At 37.2% G+C, this 20,994-nt stretch overlaps 1 protein-coding gene across 2 annotated transcripts; it reads right to left on the reverse strand.

The window, feature by feature from the left end:
* Positions 1-2,092: 2,092 nt before the first annotated feature.
* LOC142133263 (septin-7-like) lies at positions 2,093-16,118 on the reverse strand. Of its 2 annotated transcripts, XM_075194448.1 has the most exons (6): positions 15,976-16,118; positions 14,374-14,499; positions 8,641-8,661; positions 5,703-5,838; positions 5,137-5,276; positions 2,093-3,159 (listed from the first exon to the last, which is right to left on the reverse strand). In XM_075194448.1, exons 1-6 carry the CDS (start codon positions 15,984-15,986, stop codon positions 3,120-3,122), a joined length of 474 nt encoding a protein of 157 aa, XP_075050549.1. In that variant the 5' UTR covers positions 15,987-16,118; the 3' UTR covers positions 2,093-3,119. The 2 variants fall into 2 exon arrangements, with proteins under 2 accessions (XP_075050549.1, XP_075050550.1); XM_075194449.1 differs by lacking the exon at positions 8,641-8,661 and having other exon boundaries at positions 15,976-16,117.
* Positions 16,119-20,994: the final 4,876 nt, after the last annotated feature.

Here is a 20,994-nt window from a genome sequence, read left to right on the forward strand (position 1 = left end):
ACCCAGCAGTCACAGTGTGAAAAATCACACTTAACCAACCCAAAGCTCTATATTAGAAGCTACCACCAATCACTTCCTGCTAACCAGTGCCTAGTGAGGGCTACCTTCTCTAAAACACCCCCACCTCAATAGGAACTGTCAAAGTCGTATAATTGGATGAGCGAAAGTATATTAGTTAATATTGTTTTATCGTGCGATTGCACTCAGTGTACCACGCTACACAGGGCTTGGCGCGATCACGCAGTAAAATACGCACGCACACACTCGCACTACATTTAGTTATTTATATATTTCATATTTATATTGATTTCATTCGACAGTGATTTGTGAGCAGATAGTATGTAGTTTATTATTAGTTTATATATTATGATTATACGTACATTTTAGTGTTATTTAAGATTCAGGTTACAGGAAACGTGTCATGTCTGGTATCATTTTAATCCCCTATTCATCAGCAGTTGTCCGGTTGCTTCTCTGAAGAGATCGCACATTGCATACTCTAGTTAGCAATGTTAGGGAATAAATGTTCAAAGAAATACTGACTATAAAATGCTAATAGACTAGTTGTAACTGGATTCTTGGCGGGAAAGTCAGAGCATAACCCCTGGAGAGATGACCCCCACCTTTGGATATTTTGGTTTGAACTGGCCTATGACCTGCAGCACTCTGGACCTTCCTGATACCTGGACCAATAGAAGCAAGCCACACCATCTGCATTGTTCTCACTGTAACACCGAGTGTATATAATAACAGCTCTCACTGGCCTCAGTCATTCTCTGACCACAGTATTCTGGAGTGAAGTACTGTGTGCCGGTACCAGAGGGAGCGCAGCTAGCGCAAGCGAACGCAGCGGTATGTATTTATATTTTGGTATTGGCTGTACTGTATTATAATTATGTATTTAACTGCTAAATTTTACATCTGTTAAAATAAATTACTTTGTGCTTTGGAAACACAATACAATCGCTTGCGCAATGCTTACTTAAAAATGATAAAATTACTTTAATAGAACCATTGGGCACAACAGTCCATGCAGGCTCTTGGACACCAAAGCAGTGCTGCAGTTTGTGTGATAAATCAACCTTTTAATTTAATGCGATTGATTCACTTAAGTATTATATATAATCAGCACTCCTTGTTTGATTGCCATTGCTGTTCTATTTTAGGGGTCCAGTTACCGCTATTAAGGAGCAGATTTTTGTAAGCCAGCAAAATAATTATTCTTTCAGATTTCATACAGGCTTTTTCTTAGGTGTGCACTTTTTTACTCTCAATTTAGAAATGAATCTGATCAGTACAATAACTTGAATGTGATGTGTGCAACTGGATCGACACAGACTTGTGGTGAAAATTGTTATCTTTCTACCATCTTGTGAGATGGAGAGGGTGAATGTGTATTGCAATAACATTTCTGTACTATCATGCATTTCATATGCAAGCCTACACAGCCGATCTGTGTAGGCGTCTGTTACAAGGAAAAAGCATGCAGACAGATATGGACAGTTAAAGAGTACTATTGCTATTCTTTTGCAGCTGTTACTTTTACCTACTAATAGCTAACATTCTGACAGTATTGCAAGTTGTGCTCAACCTTCTTTTTGGAAGTTGCAATACTAGAACAATTCAGTGATTATATAGACTCTACTGGGAATATAGGGATATCTGATCTTCCAGGAGGAGCTGTACAGGATTGCCATTCAATCTATACTGGGAGCATAAAAGTGCTCTACATGCATACAAAAGCATGCCAAACACACAGACTATATGCTATAATTTTTCTTAAATAAGAACTATGTAAACAATGAATGGTCTACCTTTTACACCTTAAGACAACAAGTCTTTAGCTTCTTTTATTGTTTAGAAAAATAACTGTATCCATCTAGTATGAAGCTAATGACATAGTTGAGAAAAAAATTGCTTCTCATTGTGTTAGTACATCTGAACAAATGTATTCCCATACATAACCCCTACAAGAGGTAACCCCCATATTTTACAGATGCACAAGGCTCTCTTTAATAATACAGTGATCAGTAAACCTAGCATGACAATGTAGAAGACTTGAAGTAAGAGGGAAGACAAATCACTTGCAGTATTACATCACAACATTGTTTATTATGTGACTGTACAATACAAACAAAAAAAATTACAGAAATGCAGTATATGAATACAGCTAAATGCAAAATTGTGATGTTCCTCTCATTGTGAGACCATGATTCCCATTTCTAGCAAAACATAAAATAGACTGCACAATAATGTAGGAACAGAATGTTTGGTAAATTTTATCTAGAAGTGACCTATAAATGCATCATTCCTGCTGCATTACCACAAAACTTAGGGAAGTATTTAAAGAGACGGAAAACAAAAATAAAAGAACTTTTACTCTCTGGTGCCTACTGCAAAGGAATAAGATACTTTAATTCAGTAAGACTGATATTTGGAAAAAAAATATCTAATGTTATGTTATTACAAAAGGAAGCAATAATTAGACTCTTTTGGATAAAGGTACTAAATGGAAAAGAGCATATATTTTAGGTATTACCCAAACAAGAGGTTGGTTCTTGGGAAAAATAAAAAAAAGGAAATAAAATAAAAAAAGCCATCTGTGCACTGTAAGCCTATAATTCCCATGTGTACTTTAAACAATGGAAGTGTCAAAATAGGGAAAAAATGTAGATTACAAGAAACCGTATGCATGGAAGTTTTGTATTACATGTGCGCAAGTTAGAAGATGCAACAAAAGTATGGCATTTTTATCTTCATTGTAAGCCAGAGTCCTTGTATTGTGGAATATCCTGCTACCAGCCACCAGACCACGGTTATACAACAGTAAAATGCTTTTCTTGATTTTAAAATGAAGACATCAGTTAAAAAGAGAAAGAGAGAAGAGAAGGGGAGCGGTTACTTGCAGTGTATAGTTCTCCAAGTATGCAAAAAATCTCAAACAATTCAAGGCATCTTAATCTTAATTAAGATTAATAATAAAAAAAAAAGGTCATGCCGTTTAATCCAACATTAATGGATGCAACTGGTTTCAAAAGTGGCTGAATGGCTCCAACAAACACTGATGTCTGGGCTGGCAAGTTGGCAACTGATACAGAGTATGGTGGTCAACAAATGTCTTAAAAGATCTTCCCTTTCTTCTTATTTTTCTCCAAAGTCCTATGAAAATAAGAAAGAAAATATGTATGTATGTACATAAAACACACAAATACTGTACCCAATCTGCAAGAAAAAATGACATGTGTTTTATATGGCGTTCGTTTGATACCATAATAAAGCTGCATCAGTGTGACAAATCTTATATCATATTACTCTGTTATGCCGGGGAACACAAAAACAGCACACACCTCTCCTGAAATAAGTTTGTGCTACTGTGAATATTCTGATGATTGCATTGGCTAAACATTGTTCTAGACACCAACACGTCACAACTGGAATAACAATAACAAACTAGCAGTAGATGAAGACAGAATACCAAAGTCTGCTGTGATCCTAGTCAAATGCCACACATGCCTCAATCTTTCTGCATGGCTCACAGACACACCAGAGGCTTTTGTGAGTAGTGGATGGAGAGTTGCAACAGATAACTTCTCTAAAGTAGACAATAGGCTACAACCCTGTGACACATATATATCTTTCATGACTTCATTTATAAAAGGTTTAAGGAAATCTATCAAATATACGTTACATGGCTGCACCGCCATTGGACTCTGGAGCAGTGGGAACACATTCTCTGGAGTGAAGAATCACGCTCCAGCATCTGGCAGTCTGATGAAAGAATCTGGGTTTGGAGGATGCCAGGAGAACGCTTCCTGCCTGAATGTGTACTGCCAACTGTAAAATTTTGTTGAGGAAGAAAAATGGTCTGTGGCACTTTTCATGATTTGGCCTGGGCCCCTTAGTGCCAGTCAAGGGAAATCTGAATACTACAGCATACAATGAAATTCGAGAGAATTCTGTGCTTCTAACTTTGTGGCAACAGTTTTGAGACAGCCCTTTCCTGTTCTGCATGACAATGCCACCTTGCAGAAACAGAGGCCATAAAAAACAAAAACTAAAACAAAACAAAAATAAAAAAGGTCTTTGGAGATTGTTGGGGAAGAACGTGACTGACCTGAACAGAGCCCTGACCTCATCCCAACTGATCACCTCCGGGATGATTTGGAGCATTGACTGCCTTATGGCCCAACCTCACTAATGCTGTTGTGGTTGAATGGATGGGAATCCCCTCATCCATTTTCCAAATTATAATGGAAAGCCTTCTCCAAAGAGTAGAGGCCGTTATAGTAGCAAAAGTCATTGTTTTGGCAGGAGATGTTCAACAAGTACAAATAAAAGTGATGCTCAGGTGTCCACATATTTTTGGCTATGTAATATATATTTTAAAGTCTAGAAAAAATACACACTTAGGGTACTTTTTTCTCTCATTAGGAATATTTTGATTATGTAGGAACGCCCATTGACCATAGCGGCAGGGACAGCATGGAGAAAGAAGGAGAAAAACCACAGATATGTAATGCACCCAAGTATTCTAAATAAAATGCACTGTGTGTTAAGCTAAATATATAGTTTTAGATTGAAAGGGGAAAAAAATACTGCAAAGTTTAATTAAAACATTTTTTATACAACTAATTTTAAATAAAAGTTTCATATAACGTAATAGGCTTTTTTTTAGATAGATATCTACTAAGGTAGTCTATGAATCCTTAGACTGACATATTAGCTTAACTTCAGATAGAAATATTTACCTTATATAAAATTGTTCAGTTTGTTGCCATGGCGACTATGACTTAAAATTTAACACTGAAACCATGGGTTCCATTTATAGCTACATCGTTATGACAACATTTAGATGTTGCATCTCTCTTATTCAAATCTGACAGATCTAATACGTCAATTTAGATAACCCATCATTAATTTGTGTGTTTTGTTGTATTTTTTATGCAGTGTGATTGAATGCATACACAGTTAGATAATAGGGCACTATAATAGACAGCTGATTAAAACTCATCTTTAATCCAACCAGTATGTGGCCTTTACTTTCAAGGCAATGCCAAACAAGTTGCATTAATACGTTTTCTAAATACATACAGTCCTATATAAAAAGCAGTGCTACTGTGAGGCAAGGCTCAGTACCTGGAAGAATTCTGCTGTTCCAGTATGCGTTGCTGAGTTTCCCAGTTCAACTTCTCTTCCTCAAACTGACGCCGCTTTTCTTCCAACTCTTTGTGCTGAGCCTCAAGGTTCTTTTTCATCTGCTCATGACGTCGTTGGAGCTGAGAAAACAGATGCATTACATATGTAAATGGCCATGTATTGTAGCCTCAAAATATTACATAAAAAGCAACAAAAAAATTAATCTAGATGCTTAATAGTGTTAAAAATGCGCAAAACACCCCCCCCCCCCCCCGTTCCCTGCTTCTTTCCTAGCCCTCCCTTCTAGTATAAAATTTTAAAATAAGAGGAGACATCTTGTTGTCTTAAAATAGTCTGTTTTTATTTATTCTTTCCTATGCTGTTTCCTCTTGTAACAAGTAAAAAGTTTATAAAAATGTGCAAAACAAAAATCCATGCAAGTTTTATTTCCTTATAAACAGTTATTAGAAACATTCTAATTATACTCACATTTTTACAACATTATGAATGGACCATCTATTAAATTCCCCCCCCTCCCCTCCACCACCCAAAAAATATGTCATTACTTCTGCTTCCGAATCCTTGAGCTTCTGCACTTTTTCTTTAACTTTCATCTCAAACACTTGTTCCATTTCCATCTCCATTTTCTTCATCTTTGCCACATGTTCCCTTCTCTCTTCTTCCATCTGAGCAAGGGGGCTCCTAGAACATATGAAACGCGGTTACTTAGCATTAACGGAGATCATGGGCAAATAATAGACAATACAAAAATAATAGTTTTGAAATACTGAAAGAAAAAATGATTGTGAATGGAATGGCGATGTATTTGTAGACTGTTTCAGCCGACTTCAGGGATTACCAATGAGAGACAAACTAAACGGTTTCTAAATAAGATCAGCACAGCACTACAGTATAAAATATAATACACAATCCATATCAGGTGCTCATTATAATGTACTTCTCAGTTATAAAGAGTAAAGCCGGAGAAGGCCAGTTCATAGACCTAGTAGGTAGTAACTCAACAAGTTAGCAGTGGTGTGGGTCTTATTATGAAATGGACATTTTCCATTACAGATACATATCTTCATAATTATTTCTCTATAAATGCAACTGCTTCTGGGACAGAGAGTTAAAACCTTAATTAAGGAGAAATAAAGATGCATACAATCTGGTTCTGGCCCATCACATCCCTGATATGGGTTTATACAATATGATGATAGATATTGTCCCTAAAGTTCTAAGCTATCTGAAACAACAGGGTAAATAACATAAATGTGACCTATGTTTAAAACGATTACAGCCAATTTATTGCTGTTATTTAAAGATGCTCATTTTTAATGTATGTTTAATGTAATGTATGAGTATGTTTATTACAATTTTTTTACCATTTGCAAATCAGGACAAATAATCCTGTAGTACTTGTGTTGACATCAAACAGTTTAGGCATATATATATATATATATATATATATATATATATATATATATATATATATATATATATATATATATATATATATATATATACATATATATATATATATATACACATATATACACATATATACACATATATACACATATATATATATATATACACACATATATACACATATATACACATATATACACATATATATACATATATATACATATATATACATATATATACATATATATACATATATATACATATATATACATATATATTTAATAATTTTAAATGATTCCATGTAGATCTCAATATACAGTGATGGTCACATTCAAATGTTTTTCTCCTTAAGGACGAGTCATATTCACCATTAGACTAGCTGATTTAAGAACACATGATTCCAAATATTTAAAATGCTTAATATTTTTTGCTGTATTATATAATGTAAATCTCAATTTGTTAAAGCTAAAACAAAAAAAAAACCCTAGCTGCAAAAAAAAAACCCAAAACCTAAAGTGAAGTCAGGGATTCATTTTAACAAATACAGAGCCTTGAAAAAAAAAAACTATTAAGCCGACATTGTTGGATAATATTGGACATATTAAAAATATGAGTTAACTGCTAAGGAGCGAGAACTTTTTTAAAATCTCATAATGGAAACTCTAATGTTTATTTTTGTTCTACGACATGCTATATAGAATAACCTAGTGTTTTATCTATTTGATGGTATATAAACGTATACAGAAACTATAGAAAGCTTGCTTCTGAAGACAAGCACTTGTCATGGCTCATTAAATATGTCCCCAAACAGATCTGATACTCACAAATGAATGTTCCAAAACCCTTCATTACAGATATCACTAACAATTTATATACAATTACTTGATCTCTTATCCTGTAACAGACTTCCAACAACAAAACAGGCAAAACAAATGATCTCTGCTGCACTGCAATACTGGCATGTACAATGACAAGCTCATCATCTAAGTACAGTTACTATAAGGAATATTACTAAACAATTTAATGAAGAGCATTGTACATCTAGGAGCAGTGTGGGGAAAAACAAGGGTCCTTTTTAAACGTCTTTTACAAAATTGTAGCCACATTATAGAAAAAACCCAAACCGGAAAACCTTAAATCCTTTTTAAAAGAAAAACACTTGTGATTGAAATTACACGCGATTTCCGGACACTGTTGTTGCTGAAAAATAATCATATCAGAGCTGAAAAGTCACTCCTGAAACCCTATTCCTTTAGAAAATGCAATATTTTTAATATATTTTAAATATTGTCTTTGAACCAAAGTACACTTAAATTAACTTTCACATAAACACATAACCTGCCATGGAAGTCAGACAAATCAGCAACGCTTGGATACTTTTTCTGCTGGGCCAATTCTCTGTACACTGCAGTAGGGCTGTATTTTTTATAATCTGGAACTTTTTATTTGTGGGCATGGTAGGAAAAAGGAATTGGCGCTGGCCACTATCATACTGTACTGTTAAATGCGGTCTACTGTCAGATTATGTTGCACAATATTCCATCTTTGAGTCAAAATCTCTAGCATTTTTATATAAGTAGCCGCTAAATAGTAGAGAAATCTGATGCTTACGGGCATATTCAATTAGCATTCGTGTCCGCAATTATGTGCGGCTGCATGTGTAAAGTGTCATTACGGTATCACAAGATCACGGATTTCCGTGGGTGTGCACAGGAATCTGCAATGTTGAGGTACTGGGACCAGTGCAGCCGCCTGTAATCTCGGGTGCAAATCCTAATTGATTATGCCTCTTAAAATAAGCTCTGAAGTTGGTCACACAATTCAAAGAACAGTAATTTATTTTCCGGTTGCATTTATCAAATGTATTAATTGTTGTCTTAATATTTACATTTCCTGTTAGTGAAAATTTTCCTAGCTTCTTTAAAGAAGTCACAATCTTATTTTATCTTGATTACATTACTTATTTACTGACCATTTACTTACTTATTAACATAGAACAATTATATGGGCAAAATAAATTTATATAAATATAGATAGATGTATGTGATTGGAAAATTTAAAAAGACCACTTACATGCCTTCAACTGTGTCAAGTCTAAAAAACAAAAACAAACAAAAAATACAAGGACTTAGCATGCTTAAACTAAAGGAAAATTAAGCCAATCAAAATTAATCAATTAAAGACAAGCTTTATTTCAGCATCTAGGAATTTAAAGAGTGCGTAAAGATGAGGAAGGTCAGTCTTAAAAGCAGATTATAAAGTTTGAGAAAACAGCCAAATAGTGTCTATAGATTAATTAGTTTGAGTTGCAAAAGGAAAATAGACAATTAACTGGTGAATTAATATGTGCAGCAGTGCATTGGTCATAGCTCTATCTTTAGACATGCTTTTAGAAGATTTCATTCACTTAACATTCACAAGTTAATAGTGATTAAATCTCTATGTAGTTGGGGCGGTGAGGGACGGAACTAGGCTAGCTAAACCACGGCCCGATCTTGATGTTGGTATACACACATAGGTTGCCAGATTGCCAATACACCAAACATCTGTGTCTTATCCAAACAAGCCGGAAGCCTTCTGACATCACTGGGGCCTAATAGTGTGGTCAAAAGATAGCAGATATGCCATCTGCATTTGCCAACATGCCCAATAATAAACTAACCTATTTTGAGCTCATTATAATCTGTCTTATTTTAGGGGCCACACACTGCTATATCTGCCTTATTGCATATGTGGCTAGCTTTAGGATAGAAGTCCTAAAACCTGTAGAATGTTATAAGTAAAAATTCTGCTTTAAGCATTTCCAACCTACAGAAATGTATATTGGTACATAAAGGTATTTTATATAATGCTAGTGCTTAACTACAAAGTTTCCAGATAAAACCTGAACCCCATAACTATCAAGAATTGCTTTTCACCCCACTCAGTCATATCATTTAAAGGAGAAATGCAATGTTTAAAGAACTAATTGTGTACCAGTGATGTACAAGAAGGTTTGGTACAAATCCAGCTCTTGAATCCATGTAACTTCAGTCTAGTCACTAAATCTGAGTAAAAGGCTAAAATGTAAGCACAACTGATTAAGAAATTGAGCACTGCATAAAAATTGTGCTACAGGAATAAGTAATCACCGTAAAGGGCAATAATGTATACATAGAGAAGTCTAGACCCATGCAAGATCAGGACATTTGTCCTTCACTGCAGAATGACCTGATTGGCGGCTAATTTGGCCACATACAGTGCAGTCAGTCCAGAACAGAATCCAATAAATCTTGATTGTTTTTCATGCCAATATGAATAATTCTGGACATACATATATATTGATATCAGAGATTAACTATCAAACCTCCATTAATACTATTTAGTATATAGGACAAAAACAAACAAAACCATCTACAAAGATGTGCATTGAAAATATCAACCTATGAAATATATATGCAAATGATTGTGAATTTATTTTCCATTTAGACTCCGCTCCCCATAGTGACTAATGATCTTATGGTGAAGAGTCAGTTCTCCCTACTTGACCTCTGCCACCTTTAACCACCCTCTCCTCTGACATCCTTCACTGCCTTTGCCTCCACTGCAGTGTTCTGTCTAGTTCACTTTCCATCTCTCTGATAACTGCTTCATTGTGTCTACTCCAAACTCATGCTATCCTTCGTTTCCCATATCTGTTGGCGTTGCACAAGGCTATGTGCTCGGTCCTCTGCTTTTCACTATTTTACACCTCTTCTCTCTATGAACTCATATCATCCTCCTTTGGCCTAAACTAGCACCCCTACCCGGATGGCACTCTGATCTACCTCTCATCTCTCCTGTTCCGTATGTCCAACTGCTTCAGTGCTATCTCTACCTGGACATCTCAAAGCTACCTCAAACTCGGCATGTCCAAAATTTCAGCTCATCATCTTTCCCCTTCCAAGGGGGAAGTTCAATTGACTGAACAACGCGACGCCGGCGCACTATTATTATTAGTACGGAATTTTAATGCAAATATTACTAACAGTAATAATACACACTATTACCACAGTGATGGTAAAAGAGCGCAGGTCGTGTAGTTCATCAATTGAATCCCCCCCCCTTAGCTTGGTGTCATCATAGACACACTCATCCAGTGCCTTATGTATTCTTGTCACTTCCTCCCTCACAAGTTTGACAAAATATACCCCTTTCTCACCCAGGATGTTACCACAACCATTATCTATTCTTTAATTGTCTCCCACCTTGAATACTGCACCCACCTACCCCCTCGCCCATCTTTCCCCTCTACAATCTGTCCTAAATGCTGCAGCTAGACTGATCTTCCTCTCGTCTTTCTTCATTTTCCGCACCACTCTGCAAATCCCTACACGGTCTCCTCATTTTCTCAAAAATTGATTTCAAACTGCTCACCCTCAGCTACAAAGCCTTTACCAGTATCTCCTGTCCATAAATCTCTGATCTCCTCATGACATTCACTCTGGCTTGACCCATCTGCTCTGCTTCTGACCTATGTCTCTCCCAAACCCTAGATAACCACCTCTCGCTTCAGCTTACAAGACTACTCCTTCGCTGCCCCTCAATTATATAACTCAATACCCCATCTGACCAGTCTCTCTTCAACCTTTCAAGCACTCTCTCAAAACCCACATCTTCAGTATAACCTATCCTACCCACACCTGAGGCAACTCCCGTTGCACACCTTACTTGCCACATCCAATCCTGTCCCCTATTTCATATGGTCTCAGTGTTCCCCACTACCTTTAGATTGTAAGCTCTCACAAGCAGGGTACTCTACTCTGTCTCATGTCTGTACTTCATTTACTAACCACATATGTACCTGTTCTGTTTTATGTAATTGTGTATTTTGTGTCATTTGTACCAACTGTCTAGCACTGTGGCATTTGCAGCTCTGCACACAGAATTGATGATTAAATTCTTCCAAATGCCTTACAAAAAAATCTAAAAAAAATATATACATTTAGGAAAAGACCACTATGTCAAGGTTACAAACATCAGCGATCCATGGGGAAATCAGAATTCTCTTGAGAAAAGCAATATAGCTCTAGCTCATAAGAGAAAACACGTAGTGAAAGCAGAGGCAATGGGTAAAATTATTCATGACTTTAATAGTTGCCAACAGTCCCTTATTTTGACAGTTTCCAATTAATCCCTTCTCTAGTTCACTGTGCTAGATGTAAATCACTTCAGTTCACCTGATCAGCTTATACAGCATGTAGAGTAACTACTATTGACTGCAAGTGTTCAAAATATTATTTGATTATATTTGAAACATGTATATGTATTGCTATAGAACTGTACACTAAGGGCCTGATTCATTAAGGAATGTAAATGCCAATACATGCCGTATTTTGCATTGAATTGCTCCACGTATGGCCAGAAATAAACTATACGCCAGTGAGCGCAACATCCACCAATTCATCTTTGAACGCAAAGAACATTTCGGACAGCCTATGATTTCATGGGCGGAATGGGGAGCAGCAGCGTCCGATTCAAGCTTTGTGCATATCAAAAGGTAGGTGTTTTTCATTAGTATCACATGCTTCAGGTACAGGTCAGGTGTACGTGTTAAGTGATCGTGAGGACAGTCGCACATGCATGCTAGAACATGTGTTTGGAATATAAGGTGCATTTTAACGGCTGCTCTTGATTACACATATGTTTTATTCGTACTCTGCAGCTAGTTGTGTTTGCCTCAATATGGAAAGTTCCATATAAGCAGAGAACATAAATAGACCCGTACGCAACAAGACTTTTCTTCAGATCCACTTGCAGTTTAAAAAAAAACCAAAAACAAACAAACCTCCCAATGTGCTAATTTTGCACGCCCTAATGAGTCAGGCCCTAAACTTATGTCAGGCTGAGATGTAGAATACCCTGTATACATTTACACTATGCAATACAAGACATACACAGATATTCAAAATAATGCACCAGACAAACTGTAATCAAATACTAGTAAAACGGCCTTGATAATTATTCTGTACAGCAGAAGGGATATAAAAAAACTAAAGTAAAAGCTACATATTGCCTTTTAGTGTTTCATGTTTAGGGCAAACCGACACCTGTGACTCCTAGAGTGATGCCAAATACTAGCGAGGCTACAAAATGTTTGCTATAAAAACATAATATTCCTTTAGGATGTAAAATCTGACAAGCAGGGCCCTCTTTCTTTGTGTTCTCCTTCTACTATTCCATCACCCTGTTTTCCTCTTGACCTGCTTCCCTAAGCTATGTTTTCTTGAGCTCAGGCCTACTTCATGCTGGACATTACCATCACTCTCAATTCACTGCCCCGTAAAATAATATGATCTGCATTCCCATGTTATCTGTATATTCTTTGTTTATTCAGTATGTCTGTTCTTTGTATTTTGTTTTTCATGTATCATGCAAAGTGTTATGGATCATTGCGTTCTGTATATGTAATGTACGCCAAAGCGGACCTTTTGTCGAGCCTTATAAATAAAAGATAATCGATATAATATTCTTTTTGAATATACTAAACAGAATATATATCCACACCCAAGTCTAGTTTGTATTTGCTTTGGTGCAAAATACAAAAGATGAGCAGCTGCAGGTGTTTAGAAGCCGTTCCTCTCAATAATATTGGTGCTTCTAATTTTCTGAAAATGGCCTAGAACCTATATTTGCTCTCAAAATAACAATATGTAGGATATCTTAAACTGGCCACATATGATACTATTTTGGTCGTCAATTTGACTGACAATCCAATTGGTTAATTATCAGCATCGGCTAACCAGGACAGATGATTATCTAAAGCAATTGGGCTATTTAGACAAAACCTACAAGTGTGCACTCACGGTAGCAAGCAAACCCTCCATAATAAATCAATTTTATTTTAATGGAATATAAATATAAAAGAAAACAGAAATACACAAGCTACTTGTTCACAAACTAATCTACATAATTACAAACTCAGTTTACAGCAATATATTTCCAATCATTCATAAAGTACTTTGAAAATAGTCAACTGTTAAATGAAGTATGCTTTATATTTCAGATACAATGTCACCCATGATTACAACCGCTAAAGAATAACATGTAATCTATGAGAAGATCAAAACACGGTTTAATTGGTGCATTCTGATTTAATATGCGTCACAGAACCACTACTGAATTGCTAGAGCACAAGTTAAATATTGTAGTACAGTTTCCTTCAGTAAGCCAGTAGGTGGCACTGTATGCACAAAATCAGAGAATCTAACCACTCCTACGCCAACACCATCCTGCACTCTGTCTAGCCTCAACCCAGATCAAACAGATATTGTACTACAGAGAAAGCTAACCATCAGCCTGTGCTGCACATTCCTTTTCATTGCAGACCTACTAGTATATTATGCCTTCAGCACTGTGTGCATCCAAACAGCTAATCCTGCCTATGTGTTACTAGGTCTGAAGTCATTGGTGTAAATTCATTTTTACTGCAAAAACGGCTTAGGAGAGTAGAGCTCTGTATCCATCTCCACTCTTGCTACATCTTTTCTGAAGCCACTTATTTTAGCATTTAGCTATAAATGAAACACTACACAGCAGCATAAATTACAGAAGTCAAACTAGGTTCAAAACCTACACTGATCTATCGCACACAGAATGCATCATATGTCTGCATGAAAATGGTGGTGTGAGATGCAATGATGGTAGATGGAATGACACAGACCAGAAAAGAGAATATGTGAAACATATCATGGCACAAAGTGAGAAATGGAATGGAAAGAAATGGATAGATGTTAAACCAGAAGAGAAAAGCCAGTGATGTCACCGTACACTGTGGCAGACACTTACTTTGTTAGTTGTCCTTTATTTTTGTTGTTATCCACACCATTGTAAGTCACAGCGGCCAATTTTCTGCTCCTGTAGTTCTCATAATGTACATTATTGGTGACATCCTTCAAATCTTGCATGTGAGTTCTAATGAAGAATAAATAAGGCAAGACATGATCTGAATAACACATTTAGCCTCAGGTTTCATTTCTTGGATTAATTAGGTTTATAATTATTGCAGATTTTAGACGTTATCTTGTGCGCTTTAGAAAATATTTATATGTAATCACAACATAAAAGGTTTTTTCTTCACTCATGGATGAAAATTGTCCTCCGTATTATACCGATATCTTGGTTAAACTGAAAGCATCAACTTGAACAATTGGTCTTGAAAAATCAGAAATAAAAGTAACCCTGTAGTAATTTACAGATGGTTGTCTGATCCCCCGTATGTGCTGGGAGAGTGGTAAATGCAAACCAAACTATTATACATGACTATACACCTGTAATTGCTGCAAAAACTTAATTTGCATAATCCACACAGATGGACAATCACTGACAGCCAGAAAACACAATTGGGTTTCAAACAGGAAGTGCACTGTTAGAAGCAACCAATAATTAACACAGTGTTACAGAAAAATAAATTTCTTATAGTCAAGGTGACAGGAGTTACAGTTTTACATCGGCATATTAATCTAGACAAATGTCTCACAATTTTGGGATCATGGCCACAACATAGGTGCCAGCAAATTAAAAACATTTTTGTGTAGCAAAGTGTACAAAAATAGTAAAATGTGTGGCATTATAATGCTAGTATGTATCCTGCAGTGTTTAACACATCACACATTTCCACCATGCTGCAAAACTAGCACAAATACCCAGCAAGCACCAGCAATGGCCACACAGTTTATCCGCTGTCATTAAAAACTGTGGCCTTGGTGGTGGTGGCTGCACACCACATTATCTGTGAGGAGTTTGTATGTTCTCCCCGTGTTTGTGTGGGTTTCCTCCGGGTGCTCCGGTTTCCTCCCACACTCCAAAAAATATGCTGGTAGGTTAATTGGCTGCTAACAAATTGACCCTAGTCTGTGTCTGTCTGTGTGTGTGTGTGTGTGTGTGTGTGTATATATGTTAGGGAATTTAGACTGTAAGCCCCAATGGGGCAGGGACTGATGTGAATGAGTTCTCTGTACAGCGCCATGCGGAATTAGTGGTGCTATATAAATAAATGGTGATGATTATATATGGTGGCTGAACGCTGAAAAATATTATCTTGTTATAAACAGCATAATGTGTATGATTGATCCACAGAATTAACCAAATCACTACCATGCAAGAAATATTTTTTCCCTTCCCCTTGCAAGGTATAATGGTCACCTGCCACTCTGGTGATTTTTGTTTTGCCTTCTTCTGAAAATGTTTAAGGAATTGTGATTTCTTGATCCTTGCCATCAATGCATATATGAAGTCAATAAATGACAGCAAACGTATAAAAGTTGTGTAAAGTCTCTGTATGTGTACCATCATATCATCATCTCATTTTATATTAACACACACGTCAAAGTTGAAATCGCAGTACCAAACAATGCTGCATCAGCAATTTATCATGTCGGGTCCGTTTACCTTATCAACATGTTCCGCAGAATAGTGAAATCACAGTGCTCACTGTTTTCAACTGTTAAAAGAAAAAATGGAAAAGATTAGATCAGTACAAAAAGAATGATGAAAAGCAACAGCTATAACCAAATGGAATTCACATGCCTTCAACATCTACTGGATATTAACAGTATCACCTTTCAGTACACAAAAGTTCAAACGTAACAAATGCATTGCTTAAACATGTAGTCAGAGTATCCTAGATAAAGAAAACCTTGTCATAACAGAAAGAAAAGCAAAATAAAAAAAAAACCCAAAGTAAACTTGTTTGTTATACAGCATATTGACGAGCCATACAAAAAAAACTAACAAACAAACAATGCAGCCTACTAATCAGAAAGAAACGGGCATTTATATGGGTCAAAAATTAGCCTTGCACCACCAGAGATGGATACATTACTGAAAGAGACACATTGTGCTAGTGCAGACAATACAGGCTTGTCTGATCCCACATGAGGTGACAATGTCATTTACTAACCACACATAGTAAACATGCCCAACAATAAAATGAATGCTACACGTTTAACTCTTAAAAATAATAAGGATTTTAAAAACACCACAACTATGTCTGAAGAATCAAGGACAAATAACATGTTTCACAATGGCCTAGCCCAGTGTTGGCTAACCTGTGACACTCCAGGTGTTGTGAAACTACAAGTCCCAGCATGCTTTGCCAATATATAGCAGCCTATTGCTGGAAGGGTATGCTGGGACTTGTAGTTTCACAACACCTGGAGTGTCACAGGTTAGCCAACACTGGCCTAGCCCAATGTTTGCTTCTGTATGTGCAATGCTGGACAAACCGCTCCATTACAAAATGGTAAACTCTATTGATCTCTGTTTTATGTAGTTGAGTTATAGACAGGTTTACTAATTTTGTGATATTACATATACAGATTTCATTTGTAAGTCACATCTACACGTGGCTGTCACTGAGCATTAATGTATGGTGTCAGACAACTCACTGTGCTTGTTTATAGTCTGCACAAAGAGATAATTTACATAACATTCTTTTCCCTGTACTAGGCATAAATAAGCTAAAAAAAACATTTGAAGTTAGAATGCCTCAAGTCTTCTTTGGCTAATTGTGCTCAGCACAGGAGAATGTATGTGCATACTGAGCAAACCGAGGAAGTTCTTATGACGTGATATCCTGTCCCCAATGTCACAAACCCCTCGCCCCTAGGACACACCCACACGCTATTGTTTTGTTAGGCTATCCCATAACATCAACAGACTAGCACTGGGGGGAAATAATAGATATATAGGGAAGAGAAGAGAGATTAAAGCAACTGTACAGCAAACAATCTTACTAGCACTTAAGTTCTGTACCAAGTATATTTTTACATCAGACAAATTCAAAGGGAAAATAAAAATATGGGGTGGAGTCTCTTTAATTCAGGCTAGCATGGGGCAACACATATGCTAGACCGGTTATGCTAACCATCTGTACAGGCTAGGAACACATTATGAGCTTGTACTTAGTGGTTATAAATATTCTACACACAGGTGCTACCTGATGAATCATGTCAGACCACTCGTCTCCCTTTATGCCCTCTACCTCATTTCAGGATTTTAGACAAGTCCACAATCTTAATGATGGCATATCATGCCCCAGAAATTTGTTACAAAACCAATGGCTCTGTGCTTGCAGAGTATAGCTCACTGACTATGTAACACCTTTGTAAAAGGGATTCTATAAAACCACACATTCATCTTATAATACATACATGATACTAATGATAAACGGTATATATGCCTAAATCTTAAACGATATGTCAAGTGCTGTAAAAGTTTTAACTTATTAAATTTAATACACAATACCATGCAATTTCACTGGTAAAAAAAGACCTTGGGGCATATTCAATTGTCCATGTTACTCGCAAAAGTAACGCGGCGTTAAGAGTATTACCGGTATTACGGTAATTCTAAGCCAGCGTTAAATGTAACGTAATAACGGTAATTACGTGCACTATTACCGCAATAACGTGTGCAAGCCGCGTTACTTTTGCGAGTAACGCAGACAATTGAATATGCCCCTTATGTTTGTTGGGTCTATTGTTTACTTATTCAATAAAACAAAATGTGGACATGTGTTTTAAGCATAATGTACACATTTCATGATTATGCCCAGTTTCTGCTACTAGGGGTCCTGTTACATGTACTAGAATGGCCATTGCAAAAGTGTGACAACAGTCATGCAACTTCCCATGTACCCTCTTGCTCAGAGTGTAGTTCTGATTACTAAAGATATCTTGGAAAACGATGTATTTGTGACGAAAGCTATTTTTCCAGTCACCAGACTTATGGAGAACTACAAGAATTAATCTTATTATTTTGACACCTGCAATTGCTTTGTAAAAAAGAAAAATTAATGAGCTTACAATTAAATTACTACTTAAAAGATGTGCCAAAAAAATAAACAAACATTTCAAAATTGTGAAAGTGAAACACAATTTTAACAATTAAGTTAACAGTTAGCACAGTATAACACATCTGCTCCACTCAATCATTTCAGGCTGGGGTACAGCAACAAACCACCTGGATTCTTAGACTTACAATAACACAGCTTTCCAAGAAGAAAACATTCTAAGGAAACTGAGATCAATTGATAACGTTATGTGCACATCATTTATAGGGGGAGTCTGTCTGTTGCCAACTACCTGGGGGAGATATAAGATGATGAACTCTGTGGTATGCTGTGATAGTTTTTGTTGTGAGGAATCCAACTAGTTTTTTTGCACTGTACATACTTACATTACATGATCCCCTTCTGCTGCTGTGAAAATACAATTTATACTTTTTATACAAGTTTGAACCAGTGGGAGGTTTAACATTGATGCAATGTGCATTCAGCTTCAGTGAACCTGAAATTAGCGATTTATTGGCTAAAGCATTGTCTGTTCTGATGACAAAAAATAGTTGTGCTCCGTATTTGCCTGCAAGTAGAAGAAATGTAGCAAGCAGAAAAGGCATGATCTTTGTAGCAATTGATATGTCCATATTTTAAGAGCAGGGCAATGCACAATTGATATACACTGATCAGCCACAACATCAAAACCACCTGCATAATACTGTGTAGGTCCTCCTTTTGCAGACAAAATAGCTCTGCCCTGTTGAGGCATGGACTCCACAAGACCTTTGAAGGTGTCCTGTAGTAACTGGCACCAAGACATTAGCAGAAGATACATCAAGTCCTGTAAGTTGCAAAGTGAGGCCTCCATGGCTCGTACTTGTTTTTAAAGCACATCACACAGATGCTCGATTGGATTGAGCTCTGGGGAATTTGGAAGCCAAGTCAACACCTTGAACTCTTTGACCTGTTCCTCAAACCAGTCCTGAACAATTTTTGCAGTGTGGGAGGGCTCAATATCTTGCTGAAAGCAGCCACTGCCATCAGGGAATACCGTTGCCATAATGAGGTGTACTTGGTTTGTAACAATGTTTAGGTAGGTGGTACATGTCCAGGGGCGAACGCAGGATTTAGAAGGGGGGGGGTTTCCGCCCCCCAGGAAAAAAAAAATATTGCGAGAGGGAGCTCAGGGAGGACAGAAACCTCCCGTGGAGCAGAAGGGCATAAGCTCCATTTCGGCGAGTCTGAATTCTACAGCAGCTGCGGCGCTGTCAAGCAGCATCCGCGGCAGTGCTGTATTATACTAAAATATAGCACTACCGCGGACGCTTCTTTGACAGCGCCGCGGCTGCTGTACAGTTCCGTTGGTTCGCTGAGGGGAGGGGTTTCTGGAGAAAAAGAAACCCCCCCCTGCGTGCGCCACTGATGTCAAACTAACACCCATATGAATGCCAGGTCCCCAGGTATCCGAGCAAAACATTGCCCAGAGCATTACACTGCCTCCGTTGGCCTGCCTTCTTTCCATAGTGGATCCTGGTGCCAACTCTTCCCCAGTTAAACGATACACAAGCACCCAGCCATCCACACGATGGACGCGCTTCATCTGACCAAGCCACCTTCTTCCGTTTCTTCATGGTCAAGTTCCGTGCTTACATGCCCATTGTAAAGGCTTTTGGCGGCGGACAAGGGTCAGCGCGAGTACTCTGACCAGTCTGCACATGTACAGCAAGCCGCAACGCGCTGTGTGTCTTGACATGCTTCTATCATAACCATCATTAACTTTTTCAGCAATTTGTGCTACAGTAGATTTTCTGGGGGATTGTACCAGATGGTTTAGCCATCACTTCCCATGCATCAATGAGCTTTGGGCACCCTTTGATTCTGTCACTGGTAGTCCTTCCTTGGACCACTTAGGGTAGGTACAATCCCAACATGACGTGCCATTTTGGAGATGTTCTAAACCGGTTATCTATCACAATTCGGGCATTGTCAAAGTCGCTCAGATCCTTACACTTGCCTATGTAACATTATAGCTTGCCCATTGACTGTACTCTGTTGCTCAGATCCTTATGCTTGCACATTTTTCCTGCTTTCAACACATGAACTTCAAGAACGGACTGTTCACTTGCTTCCTAATATATGCTACTCCTTGGCAGGTGTCATTAATATGACAATCAATGTTATTCAATGTTAATGTTGTGACTGATCGGTGTATGTAAAACTGCACTGAAGTACATAGCTTTTCACTCCAAGACAGACCAGGCTTTGGAAGCCTGTGTCTCACCATGTATAGTTGAGCTACAGTCCCAGCATATCCGCTAGTCACTGACTGTATGCTCACATTTTAAGATGTACAAATTGCTTAATTCAGATGATAAATTAACATGACCCTTCCAAAATCTGTGTGTGTGTAAATTATTGAGAAGTGGCGTTACGGCATACAACCATATACCAGCATAATTCGACAACTATATATCTATATATATCTATCTGAAAAATATATATATAATAGAATGCATAACTAATACTCGAAACTTGCATAATTCAAAACACGATAAAATGGGATAGAAGGGAGGGAACTAGTTTGTACTGAATAACAAAAGACAAGATCCCACCTCCCAAGTAAGACCTCA

Source organism: Mixophyes fleayi, unplaced genomic scaffold, assembly GCF_038048845.1.
Source record: "Mixophyes fleayi isolate aMixFle1 unplaced genomic scaffold, aMixFle1.hap1 Scaffold_3740, whole genome shotgun sequence".
Classification (NCBI taxonomy): domain Eukaryota; kingdom Metazoa; phylum Chordata; class Amphibia; order Anura; family Limnodynastidae; genus Mixophyes; species Mixophyes fleayi.

Bases quoted from the DNA above. Each gene is read 5' to 3' on its own strand.
- LOC142133263 (XM_075194448.1), bottom strand. The intron at 5,277-5,702 runs GTAATGACATAT...CTGTTTTCTCAG, and splicing joins TCAAGGATTCGGAAGCAGAA to CTCCAACGACGTCATGAGCA. The intron at 3,160-5,136 runs GTACTGAGCCTT...TTATTTTCATAG, and splicing joins GAACAGCAGAATTCTTCCAG to GACTTTGGAGAAAAATAAGA.